Below are 19648 nucleotides of genomic sequence, written 5' to 3' on the forward strand. Positions count from 1 at the left end.
TTGCAAACTATGTTTTGTTGGTCTCATTTTACGCAAAGTAAAATATTGCACAAAGATTGGAATGATGCACGTGCAAATGCAGTTTGTTTTGCTAGGCGCAATGTTTTGCTGTACGATTACCGAGACAGTATGCAAAAACCGGTGCAATATTTTAAAAACTTTTGTTAAAAACGAAATCATATGAAACGTGGGGCGTACAACAATGGACGTATGTCCATATGTAGAGTAAAGTTATGAAGCTTGAGCAAGGAATTACAAATACGTACTAATATGAGCCAGTTTCATAAACGGTACTAGCATCAATAAGTGAACAAACTATCAGTAATTGCAAGGAGACACAGTAGGAATAAATGAGCTTTGCTTCTTCCTGCTCCTTTTCGAGCATGATGAAGTGTGAAGGTTTACTTAAATGTAACTTTGTAAGTATACATACTAAGCAAACTAACTTAATTGAAATACCATTACCATCCCTGCCCTCTCTCTTTCTAATTATAGGAGAGCCCTGTCTCTCCTCTGAGTTGTGCGATCAGTTGCTTTGTCCTCCTGAATCCTAATAGAACACAAACCACTTCACTCATTCAGCTCAGCCCCCGCAACGTTTAGCTGAGAAAAACCAAGCTTCAAGTCTTAAGAGGTATGTGGCAACATTTTTAATTGAATCATTATAATGGTTATTATTATGTATAATATTGCTGTCATTTAAAATAATGCTAGTTGTTCAACTAACACTGTCAATGTTATGTGTCATATAATTTTAAACAAAACTTTAGATGTAGAACACAACTAATTTTGAGTACGGTTCAGTTTGGGCATCACATTCACCACTGTTATCACTAAATAACAGTACATAGAAATTGAACATGTTTTTTTTAAACAGCTAATGACATTTGCAAATTCAGACCAAGTTACTATCTTAACAAATATGTAAACAAAGCAGTTATCTTGTATTGAGTGTCTAATCTGTCCTTCATTTTGTTTAATCAGTTTCAGTTTCATTTTTTGCTGTTATCCCAAGTGATTATTATCATAGTTAATTTGTTTATTAGCAATATACAGTAACGATACAACAATACAATTGGTTATGTTGTTGTTTTTTAAATAGACATTGTCCAATGCAATACAAAGAAGGATGCTGTGTCCATCAAATAATACAAATAAAACAATCTCAAGGCTTTACCAGGAATTATTTAAATTACCATAACCCTTTTAAAAAAACACTTGCCCCAGTACAGGGTGTATTGCATTTGTGTTGCTACGGTCATTGCTTATTTTATATTAACCGGAAGAAGTCAGATAAAAGCTCAACTAAAATAACATTTGTCCTGCTTTTTTTGTTTGGTATCATACATGTTGGCCTCCATCAATATTTCATTTGAATGTTTAACTTTTTTTTAACAAAAGAGGAAATATCATATCTCATCATGAGCAAATACAATAGGCTGCTCTACCCAATCGGTGCCTTTTACTTTCTTTAACTCTCTCAAAATAAACTTAAATTTCTGTCTTTTTTCAACGCTAAATCTGATAATACACACATTGATCTACTCAAATTGTGTATTGGTCCATCTCAGGCAACTTAATTAAATGTTTGACTGGGTTCATAACCTGAAAATGAGTCATTTGAGTAACAGGACTGAAAGTAACAGGAGTGTGTTAGCGTAGAATTGTCAAAAACACATAAGTGAACTTACTTTTGACCTTTCTATGGCCTGCGGAGTGTGTGAACCATGTGACTTGTGGAATATTTTCAGAGGGGGTAATGTGTTATGGTAACAAGTCAAAATTTCAGGAATAAGACTAAAGTTTAAATTTCAATTTAGAAAATGTGTAAAAAATATACATTTTAAGTATGGTTGGGATAAGGGGTAACACACATATGTAAAGATATTACATTTATAAAGGATACAATTAACCTTTTCTAACTCAATTATATTCCATGGTAAAGTCTATTTTTAGGAAGCAATAAATATTTTTCCAATGGTCAAGATAATTTAAATACATATTTTGAATTGTATTTTTATATATGTATTTAGATCAAATATGCTTGCAGGAAAAATAAATAAATAAATAAATAAATATATATATATATTCATATATATATATATATTCATATATATATATATATATATATATATATATATATATATATATATATATATATATATATATATATATATATATATATATATATATATATATATATATATATATAGTCAAGGTTTCTGTGGTTTATCTGTTATACAGTGCTCAATACCGGGGTAGAGCGGAATATACATTAGGTCAGGAAAAAACACAGAGGCTATTTCACCCCTACAAGCCTGTTTTGCAGGTCTCCCTGCTCTTCCGGGAATTTTATATAACATTTGAAATATATAAAATATGGATTTTAGATAAAATCCCCTGAAGAGCAAAGAAACCTGCGAAACAGGCTTGTAGGGATGAAATAGCCTCTGTGTTTTTTCCTGACCTAACGTATATATATATATATATATATATATATATATATATATATATATATATATATATATATATATATATATATATATATATATATATATATATATATATATATATATATATATATATATATATATATATATATATATATATATATATATATATATATATATATATATATATATATATATATATATATAATAGGAATATTTCACAGTTACAGTTTACAGTAAGTTTTACATTTTTTTTCCTTTGAATGCAAATGTCCCCTATTTAGTGTAAATGCTTATGAATGCATTGGTCCATCCATCCATCCATCGTCCTCCGCTTATCCGAGGTCGGGTCGCGGGGGCAGCAGCCTAAGCAGGGAAGCTCAGACTTCCCTCTCCCCAACCACTTCGTCCAGCTTCTCCCGGGGGATCCCGAGGTGTTCCCGGGCCAGCCGGGAGAGATAGTATTCCCAACGTGTCCTAAGTCTTCCTCGTGGCCTCCTACCGGTCGGACGTGCCCGAAACACCTCCCTAGGGAGGCGTTCGGGTGGCATCCTGACCAGATGCCCGAACCACCTCATCTGGCTCCTCTCGATGTGGAGGAGCTGCGGCTTTACTTTGAGATCCTCCCGGATGACAGAGCTTCTCACCCTATCACTAAGGGAGAGACCCGCCACCCCGCGGAGGAAGCTCATTTCAGCCGCTTGTACCCGTGATCTTGTCCTTTCGATCATAACCCAAAGCTCATGACCGTAGGTGAGAATGGGAACGTAGATCGACCGGGAAATTGAGAGCTTTGCCTTCCGGCTCAGCTCCTTCTTCATCACAACGGATCAATACAGCGTGCGCATACTGAAGACGCCGCACCGATCCGCCTGTCGATCTCACGATCCACTCTTCCCTCACTCGTGAACAAGACTCCGAGGTACTTGAACTCCTCCACTTGGGGCAAGATCTCCTCCCCAACCCGGAGATGGCACTCCACCCTTTTCCGGGCGAAAACCATGGACTCGGACTTGGAGGTGCTGATACCCATCCCAGTCGCTTCACACTTGGCTGGGAACCGATCCAGTGAGAGCTGAAGATCTTGACCAGATGAAGCCATCAGGACCACATCATCTGCAAAAAGCAGAGACCTAATCCTGCAGCCACCAAACCAGATACCCTCAACGCCCTGACTGCGCCTAGAAATTATATCCATAAAAGTTATGAACAGAATCGGTGACAAAGGGCAGCCTTGGCAGAGTCCAACCCTCACTAGAAACGGGTCTGACTTACTGCCGGCAATGCGGACCAAGCTCTGACACTGATCATACAGGGAGCGGACCGCCACAATCAGACAGTCCGTTACCCCATACTCTCTGAGCACTCTCCACAGGACTTCCCGGTCGAAGGCCTTCTCCAAGTCCACAAAGCACATGTAGACTGGTTGGGCAAACTCCCATGCACCCTCAAGGACCCTGCCGAGAGTATAGAGCTGGTCCACAGTTCCACGACCAGGACGAAAACCACACTGTTCCTCCTGAATCCGAGGTTCGACTATCCGACGTATAGCCTCCTCTCCAGTACACCCGAATAGACCTTACCGGGAAGGCTGAGGAGTGAATGCATTGGTATTAGCTTGAAAAACTCTTGATTATTATCCTTTCAAAGTAAACCAATACTAAACATGCTCTTCATATGAGTAACTGATCAACCTGTATATATATATTGGTTGGCTGCAGCAGAATGCAGCGTTTCAGGGAAGGCATCCACATACGCACCATGAAGGCCAAGAGGAAAGTGGAGGAGATTTCTAAAGAGGACGTCAAAACTTTCTTGAAAAAGAACGCCTTTGTTCTCTTCACAGTTGGTGCAGTTATTGCAGGTATGTACTATGTCCCTGTGCAAACTAAATATTGAGGTTGCAGTTGACCAATTGCTTTTTTTACATGCTCATAATATTGCAGTTGGGTTCATATTATGTTAGCCAAGACAACAGCGGTACCTTAGTTCTTGTATACACCACTTTTCGTACGATTGAAACAAAATGTTTTGCCTAAACCTTACCTTAGTTTTTGTTTACCATCACGGTTATGCAAAACAAGCTAGTCCGTTTGTCCGTGTAATACTTCACGAAATCGAGTTCCCAAACAAAGAATTAATGTGTTGGTGACTTGGTGACTTGAGTATGGCTGCAAAATAATCCCCCGTGGGGCCAAGGAAAGGACTCAAAAGCAGAGTTGGCAGAGCAGACACACATGGGCTTAATCTAAGCAAGGGTTGTTCAACAGAAGGGTAGTCCAAACAAAGGCAGAGGTAACGGACACGTGAGGCAGAAAGCAGGATCAAAAGGTCAGGCAAGGTTCAGTAACAATGGAATCAATATAAACTATGACAAGGGTAGGACATGACTGAATGGCAATGAACTCGCAACAAGACTGAAGGACTAGGGAATATACATAGAGAAAGTAATGAGCTAAGATGAGGAGCACCTAGGTTGGCACAGACAGACACTGATTAGGAACACCTGGACAGGCAGACATGACAATAACAAAGTACGAAAGTGACGTCCACGTGGTTCTACCCTCCCCTCCTCCCTCTCTGCTCATCACCATCTTCGCCACATGAGTCCTTTACAACGTAAGACTGATTTTAAATATATTTCACATTAATTTCTGCATGTAAAATTATAATTATTCTCTATGGAATTTGTTGTGTGCCGTATGTAATGGGTTAATTGGATTTACATGAATTGTTATTGTTGAATGGTTTTATGTTGCACGATTGCACCAAGAAAAACTCCTAGTTTGTGAACCCGTTCTCAAATAATGGCAATAAAAACTATTCTGATTCTGATTCTGACTTTCGTACAATAAGGTCTTTGTCTAACCTTTTGGAAAGTATTACTTACAAAAGCAGAGGTACCACCATATTCATGTTAACCAGCATATTCCCAATATTGTTGTCAATAATGTTAATAAAAATATTTATTTTTTGCAAGACAAAAAGCTTGTCTTTGGCGGTTTTGCATTAAAACCATTGTTTGTAACGACGGGCGGCATCCATTTAATGCCCACCAAAACCCCTGCACAATTTGGATGAAGGATGGGTTAAAAAGTTAAAGTTTAAGTCCCAACAATAGTCACACACACACTAGGTGTGGTGAAATTATTCTCTGCATTTGACCCATCCCCATGTTCACACCCTGGGAGGTGAGGGGAGCAGTGAGCAGCAGCGGAGGCAGCGCTCAGGAATCATTTGGTGATTTAACCCCCAGTTCCAACCCTTGATACTGAGTGCCAAGCAGGGAGGTAATGGGTCCCATTCGTATAGTCTTTGGTATGACTCAGCCAGGGTTTGAACTCACAACCTTCCAGTCTCAGGGCGGACACTCTAACCACAAGGCCACTGAGCAGGTCAAACTTGCCCAAGGTGGACAATGTTTCAATTCAGTTTTCACGTATGCAGACTAGGACGAAGACTTGTGCCTCCTTTACAGAACAAGTTTCATAATATTTTATACTGTTACCGTACTTACGCCAATCGATCCACAGTGAACTCGATAATATTTAAGTCTGTCAGAATAGCTATTATCACATTTGTTTCCTCCTAACACCAGAAATGTAAACCATTACCTGTCTATTTGATGCCAACAAATCTGAGCAATAAGCAACTTCTTTGTCACGTGTTGCTGGCATCAAATTCTAAAGTTAATGATTATTTGCAAAAAAGAAAAATATTTATCAGTTTGAACATCAAATATGTTGTCTTTGTAGCATATTCAACTGAATATGGGTTGAAAATTATTTGCAAATCATTGTATTCCGTTTATATTTACATCTAACACAATTTCCCAAATCATATGGAAACGGGGTTTGTGTTTACCTAATTCTGGTGTTTGATATAAGCATATGTCAGTGGTCCGAAGCAAATTTTCAATAACTGGAAAATGATATGGATTCTGAATTGGAAATCTGAAAAAGGTGTTAGCATGTCTTTTTCCAGTTGGTTAATACCAGAATATTGTGTGCATGGAAACTTGGGGAATGAGTGTCATATGCACACATTCAATCTTCCTTCTTCTTCCAGGTATTATTCTGGGATTTGCCTTGCGCCCTTATAAGATGTCTTATCGAGAGATGAAATACTTCTCTTTCCCGGGAGAATTATTGATGAGAATGCTACAGATGCTTGTCCTACCCTTGCTGATTTCCAGTCTAATAACAGGTATGAAACCACACTAAGTTCATACATTTGTTCGTGATTTCTTCCATTTTGTTAGAATCTATAGAATTTGCAGGCTGTGACATGTGTTGTTTTCACTTCCTGTCTTTAATAGGCTATAATCATTTGGATTTGAATAAATTAAAACACTTTGCATACAAAAAGTAATACACCTAATGTTCTTACACTAGTCAGGATAAACAGTAAAAGCAGTGATGTAAACAAATTTAAAGAAGTAGAAAAATAGTCCATTGGTTTAATGTAACAAAAGCTGCAGGGTGGAATAAACTAAAGGACAGTGAAATACAGAGGCAAGGCAGATTGACACGAGTCTTCGTCTGGATGGAATTTACAAAAGGCGGGTAGCCACTGCTCATTTAAAACCGTTTAACTACAACCAGAGTTTGAAACAAAGGGATGCATGCTTATGACAGATGCAACAAATAGCCGTCCTGGTTGGCCCGCTCCATGTGTCTGTTGGCCTAAGAATGATGAATAAATATGACAGAGTATCAGATGGATATGCAAAATGCCCTCAAAATGACTGATGAACTTGGGACCTCTGTCTGAAACAAATTTCATGTGTATGCCATGAAAGCGTAAGTGTTGGGTTATCAAGTGGTCTGCTGTTTTGAGAGCGGAGGTCGGTACAGCTGTTTTACCGTTCGAAGGAGGTAGGTCGTAATTAAGGCCATGGGCATATGCAGTGAACACCAAGCTCCCTGTCATTTTAAAAACTCCTTGTAGACAGCACGCCAGAATGTGATTTTGCATTTGTTGTTTGCTAACTCCAGCAGGGAAATTACATTTTTTTAACGTCTTGTGTAACGGGGGCCAGTCAATGTGGTTGCGTCAGGTGTACGTTCGGTAAGTGTGCTAGCATAGTGGCTAGCACACTTACCTTTCAGTCGGGTGACGTGGGTTCGCGGCCCTTTTGGAGGAGTGGCAGTAAGGGAAGATTGATACAGAACGCACAGCCGCTACATTAGCTCCTAGTCATAGTCAGAGCAATACCAGAAAAACTGGTGACGGACAGGTTCCCCCGTGACACCATCAAAGACCTCTCACTTGTGCAGCCAGATAAACCTGTCTGAACGTAGAACTTCTGGAAGGCCAACTGACAGGCATTATTGCATGGACGGAGCGTTCTTGGATCCAGAAATCCCTGTAACCTAAGGGTTCCTGGCACAAATCCAGTCTCCGCCATCCTAGTCAATCACATTGTGTCTTTGGGCAAGACACTTTACCCACTTTGCTCCCAATGCCACCCACACTGGTGTATAAATGTGAATGTTTGGAAGTGGTTGGAGAGGTTGTAGGCACAAATTGGCAGCCACATTTCTGTCAGTCTACCCCGGGGCAGCTGGGGTTACAAATGTAGCTTATGTGGAGTGAATGTATATTGGGTTCCAGTGTAATGCGCTTTGAGTCACTAGAAAAAAAGTGCTGTATAAATGATAAATGATAAATGGGTTATACTTGTATAGCGCTTTTCTACCTTCAAGGTACTCAAAGCGCTTTGACAGTATTTCCACATTTACCCATTCACACACACATTCACACACTGATGGCGGGAGCTGCCATGCAAGGCGCTAACCAGCAGCCATCAGAGGCAAAGGGTGAAGTGTCTTGCCCAAGGACACAACGGACGTGACTAGGATAATCTAATCCATCATTATCAGATTCATTATCATCATCATATGCAGCCTACTTCAAAGCCTGCTTGTGCAAAATAGTGAACTGGCCCAACCCAGCAGGATGTTGAATTTGATTTGGAATTATAGGAAAGTGTAATGAAATTAATTGCATTTCAGAAATTCCTTAATACAAAGTAACAGGAGAGATGTGTCACGTTTGACAAAGTTTTGGACTTCGTGCAATATTAAAGATCCTCTCATCATGTGCAGAGGATGCAAGAGGGGCAAGATATTTCCAGACAAGTGCAGCTAATGATGTGTATTTCTGGTCTTGTCATCCTCATCCGGACAAAAGGGTGACACGGCAGTGCGGCTGGATCAAAAGAGATGTCAGAGACGCTTTACTTAACCAAAAGTTGCTTTATTACAAGCGAGCGTCATTATACAGGACTGCAGTTCCTGGAGGAGGTCAGGTCAAGAAAATGAGGCACTCCTAATTTGGAGAAGCCAAATCATTAGTTTTATATTCCTCCTTCCTGTCTGTGTGTGTGTGTGCTAAGTCAGGAGAGCACATCCTGACCATAAAAGGATAAGTTTGTGTGTAAGTGTCTTAAAAACAACTGCTTTGAGTTTTAACTTAAATGCTGGCGTTGAGCTAGACAGGTGGTCTCTTCTCAAGGATAGGGCTATCACTTTTGCATTCCGAAGTCCCAATTAGGGCCTCTTTCCTATGAGAAGTGATCCAATCCACCTGCGAACGTCAATCTAAGGGGCCTTGTCTTATTATGTGCTCAAACTGAAATACCACTATTTACTTAAACTTGGTGGTTTACTTTCTCCAAGATGAATATGAACATTCACCATATGCAAAACATAATATGAGTTAATTAATTCACTTCTCTATATTTTTGAAACTGTTGTAGTTTTCTTTCAGTACAGAGGGCCTTTTAGGTCTATTATCCTTTTCCATGTTTGCCGTTAACACAAACGTTGGAACTTTTTCCTGGAAACTACCTCTGACCAGAGGTTTTCAAACAAGTGCCCTGACAAGTGTAACCACATCCTGTGTCAACTTTAGCTGCAGGCTCACTCAAAGCAGCCCGATGAACCGAAAACCGTTGAGTCAATCTTTTTCACCCCATCCAGCCAAGATGTTGTAACCCCACTAAAGTGGGGCAAACCCACAAAACACCCCAAGGCCTATTGACCAAGTTTATTGCATTGAGTCCCATTAAAGAAGAAGCAGGGATTGAACCAGGAACCCTCAATTGCTGATACAGCCGCTCTAGCAACCAAGCCGCACCGCCTCAATGTATGATGTCCTCTCCAGTGATCAGTCCAGGGTGTACCACACCTCTTGTCCTCAATTTAGCTGGGATAAACTCACTGAACTGGTATAGAAAGTAGATGGACTTGTAAAGTTTAAATAAAAAACAATCCCGGTCATTAGAAGGTACTGTACTATAAGAGCCAAATATAGGCTTTTGTATTGTGTTTGTACATTAGAGGGCGCTGCAGGCGAAAGTATGTAGTAAGTCAGGGAGCAAAAGGTGTTGACATACAAGTACATGAAATGCAAGTTTTTGTCTGCATTTGGCACAGAGTGTGTAAATGCTGTTGTCAAGAACCTTTGAAATTATGAAGTTACCTGCCTCTTTTTGAGCCAAATAAATGGGTGTATCAAAGACAACGTGTTGATAGATTTTTACATGCGACAATAGGTACAGCATGAGCCGCCTACCATGAATTGATTTACTTGGACCCCGACTTAAACAAGTTGAAAAACGTATTCGGGTGTTACCATTTAGTGATCAATTGTACGGAATATGAACTATACTGTGCAATCTACTAATAAAAGTTTCAATCAATCAATCAATCAGTCATAACAAAGCAGCAACAGATCAACAATTCATTAGCAATAGCACAACATTAAGACTGGCACTTATACACCAACATATTGTTAGTGAAGGCATTGTGATCTACATACTGTAGGCTTGAAGTTTTAATATGTCCAGATTTTTACAGATAAAGACAACAGTTTTTTTCTTCCTCTGTCCATTAGGAATGGCCGCTTTGGACAGCAAAGCCTCAGGGAAGATGGGCATGAGAGCTGTGATTTACTACATGACCACTACTTTCATCGCAGTCTTCATTGGCATTCTTGTTGTCCTCATCATCCACCCAGGAAAGGGGTCTAAAGATGAATTTGGAAAACAGCAGAAAATAGAGCAAGTCAGTCCTGCGGATGCGTTTTTAGATCTGATCAGGTACCTCACAATTATGTGTGAAAGTAACATAGTGGGTGTATGGGAGAAACACTATTACTTGTATCATGACTAGTAATTCCATCACTGAATGAATTTCTCGTTTCAGAAATATGTTTCCTCCAAACCTGGTCCAAGCTTGCACACAACAGGTGAGCCACATAATTAATGTCAAGTGTGTCGATTCTATTTTCTATAAATTGGGACGATGTGGCTCAGATGGAAGGGTGCAACTCACACTGGTGTATGAATGGGATTTAATGTTTGGTGGTGGTTGGAGGGGCCGTAGACGTAAATTGGCAGCCATCTTCTGTCAGTCTACCGCAGGGCAACTGTGGTTACAAATGTAGCTTACCACCATGGTGTGTGAATATGGAGTGAATGAATGATGGGTTTTCAGTTCTATGTGAAGCGCTTTGGGTGTCTAGAAAAGCGCTATATAAATATTAGGGGTGTGGGAAAAAATCGATTCGAATTCGAATCGCGATTCTCACGTTGTGCGATTCAGAATCGATTCTCATTTTGTAAAAATAGTTATTTTTTTATATTGTTTTATTTTTTTATTTTTTTTTTCAATTAATCAATCCAACAAAACAATACACAGCAATACCATAACAATGCAATCCAATTCCAAAACCAAACCCGACCCAGCAACACTCAGAACTGCAATAAACAGAGCAATAGAGAGGAGACACAAACACGACACAGAACAAACCAAAAGTAGTGAAACAAAAATTAATATTATCAAGAACAGTATCAATATTAGTTACAATTTCAACATAGCAGTGATTAAAAATCCCTCATTGACATTATCATTAGACATTTATAAAAAATGTTTTAAAAAGAACAATAGTGTCACAGTGGCTTACACTTGCATCGCATCTTATAAGCTTGACAACACACTGTGTCCAATATTTTCACAGAGATAAAATAAGTCATATTTTTGGTTCATTTAATAGTTAAAACAAATTTGCATTATTGCAATCAGTTGATAAAACATTGTCCTTTACAATTATAAAAGCTTTTTACAAAAATCTACTACTCTGCTTGCATGTCAGCAGACTGGGGTAGATCCTTCTGAAATCCTATGTATTGAATGAATAGAGAATCCTTTTTAATCGGGAAAAAATCGTTTTTGAATCTAGAATCGTGTTGAATTGAAAAAAAAAAATCGATTTTGAATCGAATCGTGAGCCCAAGAATCGATATTGAATTGAATCGTGGGACACTCAAAGAGTCACAGCCCTAATACATATAATCCATTATCATAACCTTAATGTCCAGCACAGCTCTTTAAGGGCCCCTCTAATGCTGACAACATTGGCACTTTGTCATGATCTGTGGTCTAGATCATGTTTTGTTTAGTTATGTTCTGTTAGTTTTGGACTCCAAAAGTTCCTGTTTTTGTGCGCCCTTGTTTGTTTTAGTTTCCATGACTACTCATTAGTTTCACCTGCCTTATGCACGCACCTGTTCTAATCAGGAGATTATTATTTCAGCCTGTCGTTGTCAGTTAGTCGGTCTGGCGACATTGATAGTTTCATGCTGATGCTCTGTCCATGCCATAGTTCTTGATGATCTTTTCATGCTCTCTTTTGACTTTGCTCATGCCATTGTTCATGCTGCTCTTTTTCATGCCACAGTAAGTGTTGTTTGTTTTATGTTCATAGTTTACGTTAAAGTGTTAGTTTTGTTCCCTCCGCCAAGTTTGTGCCTTCGCCTTGTGAGCGCCTTTTGTTTGTACCCCTTTATAGAAAGATTAAATAATGTTCCTACCTTCAAGCCTTGTCCGGTCTAGTCCGTTTGCATCCCGGGAGAACAAATCTCGCAGCAAGCTGGGTAAAACTCCACGTCTTGACACACTTACGTCATAGTTCTGGACTTTAAAACTATGCTTAAAATTACAATCCCCCCAAAAATAGGCACAGTAATAAATTTAGACATCACCTACAGAAGACTTTAGGCAATTTCATATTCCAGAGTAGAAGCCTGATCTACTTTTGTATAGTGCAATGTTGTGTAGTGTATTCTATGTAAAACTTGTAATAAAACATGTTTAAACTTGATAGCACACGCAAAGCTTACTACGGAGCCCCTAAAGGGACATGGATGTTTTGTGTGATCTGGCAATACTTTTTGCCAGGTCTCGGAAAAGGTTTTTTTTCCTATGTCAGTGAACCGGAAGAAAAACAGTCACAGCGATGGTGAACCGGAAGTGAAACAGTCACAGCGATGGTGAACCAGAAGTGAAACAGACACAGCGATGGAGGAGCGGGAGCCTACCCATCATCTGTGCTCTGTTGTGGAACCATAATACGATTTGATGTCTTTATATGATAGGCCAATACTAAAATAGAAATCAATAAACTTCTCCCACGGATGATGGGTAGGCTCCTCCATCGCTTTGTCTGTTTCATTTCCGGTTCACCATCGCTGTGTCTGTTTTACTTCCGGTTCACTGACATAGGAAAAAAAACTTTTGTGAGAACTCGCAAAAAGCATTGCGAGATCTCGCAAACATATTTTTCCCTCCATGTCCTTTTAGGGGCTCCGTAGCTTACCTACCAAACTTGTGCACAGAGGATTTCTTAAGTGAGCAAAATCCATTCAGTGTGTCTGTCTTCATGAATATGCAGAATGTACTCTGCAATGTGATTTATCAAGGCTGAAACTGCTCTGCAGGCTTTATTTTGTGTCTTTATTCAGCTCATCTGAAATCTATTGGCAAACTAAAACAGTTACAGTATACACATGGCTTTGAGAAAATAGTTGATTGCGCTGCAAAGACAGTCAATAGACAGAGAATCCTCCGTCCTTCATGTGTGTGTCAACATATTTGGACTGTCAGAAATAAAAAAAATATTAGACATATCGTTCATTTAGCAATGTCATTTCATAATTATATAGCTGATGGATGATTTAAGGCCCTCATTAAAACCAATTAAATTGATGTGTTTTGGTGTCTGGTGGGCTTTTTTTAAATGCCGTTCAGTTTTTCATTTAGGAAATATATTAGTATAATATATCTCCTGTATGTAAAAATATCTTGCAATATGCATTTTCTTATGTTTGGATCATTCCAGATGCATGAATATGCTGCAGTGTTGTGATGGTTCACCTCGTCCCTGCAGAGCGTCATCGCACTAAAACTAGTTTCTGTTGTCTATAGACTGTGATTTTATATTGCAGAAAAAGGTCGGGCAGAATATAAAAAAAACAAAACCGGTGAAGTTGGCACGTTGTGTAAATGATAAATATAAACAGAATACAATTATTTGCAAATCCTTTTTAACCTATATTCAATTGAATAGACTGCAAAGACAAAATACTTAACGTTCGAACTGGAAAACTTTGTTATTTTTTGCAAATATTAGCTCATTTGGAATTTGATGCCTGCAACATGTGTCACAAAAGCTGGCACAAGTGGCAAAACAGACTGAGAATGTTGAGAAATGCTCATCAAACACTTATTTGGAACATCCCACAGGTGAATAGGCTTAATTGGGAACAGGTGGGTGCCATGATTGGGTATAAAAGCAGCTTCCATGAAATGCTCAGTCATTCACAAACAAGGATGGGGCGAGGGTACCCACTTTGTGAACAAATGCGTGAGCAAATTGTCGTACAGTTTAAGAACAATATTTGTCAACGAGCTATTGCAAGGAATTTAGTGATTTCACCATTTACAGTCCGTAATATCATCAAAAGGTTCAGAGAATCTGGAGAAATTACTGCACGTAAGCAGTAAGGCTGAAAACCAACATTGAATGCCCGTGACTTTCGATCCCTCAGGCGGTACTGCATCAAAAACCGACATCAGTGTGTAAAGGATATCACCACATAGGCTCAGGAACACTTCAGAAAACCACTGTCAGTAACTAAAGTTGGTCGCTACATCTGTAAGTGCAAGTTAAAACTCTACTATGCAAAGCAAAAGCCATTTATCAACAACACCCAGAAACGCCACCGGCTTCGCTGGGCCCGAGCTCATCTTAAGATGGACTGATGCAAAGTGTAAAAGTGTTCTGTGGTCTGAAGAGTCCACATTTCAAATTGTTTTTGGAAACTGTGGACGTCGTCAAAAGCCAGCATCTGTGATGGTATGGGGGTGTATTAGTGCCCAAGGCATGGGTAACTTACACATCTGTGAAGGCACCATTAAAGCTGAAAGGTACATACAGGTTTTGGAGCAACATATGTTGCCATCCAAGCAAGGGTATAATGGACGCTTCTGCTTATTTCAACAAGACAATGCCAAGCCACGTGTTACAACAGCGTGGCTTCATAGTAAAAGAGTGCGGGTACTAGACTGGCCTGCCTGTAGTCCAGACCTGTCTCCCACTGAAAATGTGTGGCGCATTATGAAGCCTAAAATACCACAACGGAGACCCCGGACTGTTGAACAACTTAAGCTGTACATCAAGCAAGAATGGGAAAATGGTCTCCTCAGTTCCCATACGTTTACTGAGTGTTGTTAAAAGGAAAGGCCATGTAACACAGTGGTAAAAATGCCCCTGTGACAACTTTTTTGCAATGTGTTGCTGCCATAAATTCTAAGTTAATGATTTTTTTTTTTTAAAAGTTGTGTTTCTCAGTTCGAACATTAAATATCTTGTCTTTGGAGTCTATTCAATTGAATATAGGTTGAAAAAGATTTGCAAATCATTGTATTCTGTTTTTATTTACGATTTACACAACGTGCCAACTTCACTGGTTTTGGGTTTGTACATTGAGTTGAGTTGAATTGTGCTGGAGAAAATGCTGAAAGAACTTAGATACTTTAATCGTCTTCAAGAAAAAACTATCACATTTACAGCAACTTTGCAAGGGTAGGAACTCGGGCTATAACGGTATCAAAATTTCACAGTATGATATTATCACGATATTAAGGCCACAATACGATACTATTGTGGTATATGTAAAAAAAAAAAAAGACTGAAAGATGTTATAGTGTGTCAAATGAAGTGTCAGGCAACTTGTACAGGGTGTACGCTGCCTTCTGCCCAATTGCAGCTGGATAGGCCCCTGCTCCCCGAAACATCGAGAGAGACACGCGGTGGAAAATAGATAAATTAATTGAGGATTTATCAAGTAGTTTTTCACTTTACTGAATATTTCCCGCGTTGAACATTTTTTTGGGGCGATTTCTCTCTGTTAGCTGCGACGTGACCTGCTGGCTTTGTGTCGCCTTGGAAACACTCAAGAAGAAAGTTGCGCGCTTTGCTTTGCAGAATGCAGACTTTGTTACCTCCACCAAAAACATATTGTTTTCACCAGGGTTTGTTCGTCTGTTTGTTAGCAACATAACTCAAAGAAAATGTCCGTCACGCGTCACAGCATTATTGTGAAGACTTTGAAACCAAAATCCGCTGTATCTACAATGCAGTCACACCCCTTGTAAGAACACACACAGGCATGCAGGGCTTAAATAAAATTAAAAAAAAGTATTAAAAATGTTATAATAAGCTTAAGAAAATACTAGAGATGTCCAATAATGGCTTTTTTGCCGATATCCGATATTCCGATATTGTCCAACTCTTAATTACCGATTCAGATATCAACCGATACCGATATATACAGTCGTGGAATTAACACTTTATTATGCCTAATTTTGTTGTGATGCCCCGCTGGATGCATTAAACAATGTAACAAGGTTTTCCAAAATAAATCAACTCAAGTTATGGAAAAAAATGCCAACATGGCACTGCCATATATATTACTGAAGTCACAAAGTGCATTATTTTTTTTTAACATGCCTCAAAAGAGCAGCTTGGAATTTGGGACATGCTCTCCATGAGAGAGCATGAGGAGGTTGAGGTGGGCGGGGCGGGGTTGATGTGGGGGTGGGGGGTGGGGTAGGGGTTAGCGGGGGGTGTATATTGTAGCGTCCCGGAAGAGTTAGTGCTGCAAGGTGTTCTGGGTATTTGTTCTGTTGTGTTTATGTTGTGTTACGGTGCGGATGTTCTCCCGAAATGTGTTTGTCATTCTTGTTTGGTGTGGGTTCACAGTGTGGCGCATATTTGTAACAGTGTTAAAGTTGTTTATACGTCCACCCTCAGTGTGACCTGTATGGCTGTTGACCAAGTATGCATGGCATTCAATTGTGTGTGTGAAAAGCCGTAGATATTATGTGATTGGGCCGGCACGCAAAGGCAGTGCCTTTAAGGTTTATTGCCGCTCTGTACTTCTCCCTACGTCCGTGTACCACTCCATACAGCGGTGTTTTAAAAAGTCATACATTTTACTTTTCGAAACCGATACCCATAATTTACGATATTACATTTTATAGCATTTATCGGCCGATATCGGCAGTCCGATATTATCGGACATCTTTAGAAAATACCAATGACAGACAAACACCGAAGATAAGGAAACACAGGCTAAGGTGTCCATATATTATCATATTTATATTTATTTTTGATATTTCATCGACAATAATTTACAAAAGAATGACAAAATTTACAATAGCTTACTTTTAGGAAGGTTTGGCATGCTATAGTTGAAATAGTATATAGAAGTAAAAGTTTGGGAAATGTGAATGATTGTTTTAATTTTAGCATTGTAAAGTTGCTTATTCCTTAACGTAGTACAGTAATATTAGTTACAGCTTGTAGTTCTACTCCCCAGCGCTACAATGTGAGGTAATACCAAGGCCTCAGCCACACCTCCCTAAAATGAGAGACGATGAGGGATTATAATCATACATACACATCTTGTCATTGTCAACGACGACGTGAGGACGTGGCTGTCCTAATGTTTGTATACAGTACTGTACTACACTACCCATGTAGTACAGTAGTACTTGTAGTTTAGCCCAGAAAAGGGGCTAAACTACAAGTGTTTATGACATTTGCGCTGTTAGAGCTATAAATGTTGAGTTATTGTTGTTATTGTTCGTGGTTTGTCCACACAAGAAAAACAAACAAAACAGTGGATGCTGCATCATATTAAATTGGTTACAGCAGGGCATTCCAAACTTTTTTCACAGAGGGCTGCATAACGAAAAATGAAAGAATGCGGGGGGCCAAGTTGATATATTTTGTATATTATTGATATTAAAACAAATTCATTGTACATCAGTATATGATAACCTAATTGGAAAAAACAATGGTGTCATGTCGGTTGATCATGTTTTTGTTTAGTTATGTTCTGCTTGGTTTTTGGACACTTTTCAGTTCCTGCTTTCACTCCCTTGCCTTGTCACCATGACTACTCATTAGTTTCACCTGTCTCACGTTTTGCACTCGCGCACCTGTCACAAATCATGTCTGTATTATTTAAGCCCATTGTTGCCAGGAAGTCAGCCTGGCGACATTACTTCTGACACCCATGCTAACTCTGTTTACTTCTGATACTCATGCCTGTTCATAGTTATGCTTCATGCCATGCCACGTAAGTTTTGTTTTTTCATATCACAGTTAGCGAGTTTTGCTTCATGTTCATAGTTTCTGCCTTTGTGCAAGTTTTGTTTTCTTAGCCAAGTTTATCTCCGCCTGTGAGCGCGCCTTTTGTTTGTACCCCTTTTTGTAGTTTGTTAGTGTTAAAACAAATATGTATCTACCTTCACGCCATGTCCAGTCCAACTTTACTTGCATCTCGGGAAAACAAACATCCCACAGTCCACGTTATGACAAATGGTATCTAAGATTTTGTGTTATAGGTGACAAAGCAAATAGTTGTTATATCTAATATACCTCGGTCCGTGACCTTCCGTTCATTCCATTTCCAATTCTGAAACGCAAATCAAAAATCTGAATTAGGGCCGTTTTTAGATTTTTATTATATATGGCAGATTTTAAAACAAACAAAAAAGGGTTGATTTTCATTAAAATATTGCCATTAAATTGGATTTTGTGCTGTTTTCCTTTTATGTTTTTTATTTTTATTTTTTTCAGATAAACACAAAAATTGAATGTAAGTTCATTCAAAATGCAAAAATGTGTAGTTATCTGGGTGATCACAAATTGAACCGAAAGCAGTGTTTTAGCTTTTCCTTTGCATTTAGCATGTTTTTATCATAACGGTAACATCTTTGTTCAGCCGGAGTCCTATTGTCGTTTTAAAAAAGTGTCATTAAATAGTTGTCCAACTTTTGTTTCAGAAATGAAAACAGAAAAAAATAGAATGAACGGAAGGTACGGACATACAGTACCTCATTAAAAAATTATTTGTTTTATTTTTAAACATGTTAAGGACCAAAAACAACTATCTGCAAGCCAAAAATGGTCTCAGAGTATTGGACACCTCTGTGTTAGACAGTTGATTGTACCGGTACACATTTGAGCACCACTCATGGACAAATTTGACTTGCAAAAATAATAATGATTGGCCAAAATGTGCCTGGAAATTGCGGGAATTGGACAAAGTTGCGAGGTTGTGCGTAATTCAAGGGGATTGGTTGAATTTACATAGTTTGGCGTGATCACAACATTGCAAATTCGAGAAGGGTCTGGCATATCACTTACTTTCTAAGAAAATTATTTTTGAGACCATACCAGAGACATTGAAGAATGTCATTTTGAAAATATCTGCGTTCTATCGTACAGTTAAATTATTGCATCCCTTGATGATAATCTGGCACTTCATCCCAATTTGTAAAAGTAGAAAAAAGTGGAATTGTTGCCTACCACATCTAGTCTGTACTTTGATATCAATATTATTGAGCGGAACTCCGCTGAGTGACCTTTCATTTTGCATCCACATCATGACATTTTAAACTGTATACAATGATGATGCAGTATGTGTAATTGCTTGGCTTGTTTAATGCTTGCTTCTCCTTTATGTCCAGTTTAAAACCAAATATGGAAAGCGAACTGTTCATGTGACAGTGACAGTGACAGTGAACGACACCCTCTTCAACACGACCAACGGCACCCAGGAGGTGATGGAGATCAGCCGAGAGGAAGTGATTCCAGTGCCCGGTCAGGTGAATGGCGTAAACGCGCTCGGGCTGGTGGTCTTCTCGATGTGTTTCGGGCTAATAATTGGCAACATGAAAGAACAAGGCCAGCTTCTGAGGGATTTCTTTGACAGCCTCAATGAAGCGATCATGCGCTTGGTTGCCATCATCATGTGGTAAAACTCCACTTCCCTC

General features: G+C 39.1%; 1 protein-coding gene across 1 annotated transcript in view; it reads left to right on the top strand.

Moving 5' to 3' along the window:
- The first annotated feature begins 4175 nt into the window (after positions 1-4175).
- The window catches only part of LOC133638597 (excitatory amino acid transporter 1-like), a 33997-nt gene continuing 18524 nt past the window's right edge, over positions 4176-19648 (top strand). The window contains exons 1-5 of the mRNA XM_062031384.1: positions 4176-4314; positions 6519-6656; positions 10353-10557; positions 10664-10706; positions 19343-19629. Coding sequence (XP_061887368.1) covers positions 4176-4314; positions 6519-6656; positions 10353-10557; positions 10664-10706; positions 19343-19629 — 812 coding nt within the window. The remainder of the gene's footprint in view (positions 4315-6518; positions 6657-10352; positions 10558-10663; positions 10707-19342; positions 19630-19648) is intronic.

Source organism: Entelurus aequoreus, linkage group LG21, assembly GCF_033978785.1.
Source record: "Entelurus aequoreus isolate RoL-2023_Sb linkage group LG21, RoL_Eaeq_v1.1, whole genome shotgun sequence".
In the NCBI taxonomy this organism is placed as follows: Eukaryota; Metazoa; Chordata; class Actinopteri; order Syngnathiformes; family Syngnathidae; genus Entelurus; species Entelurus aequoreus.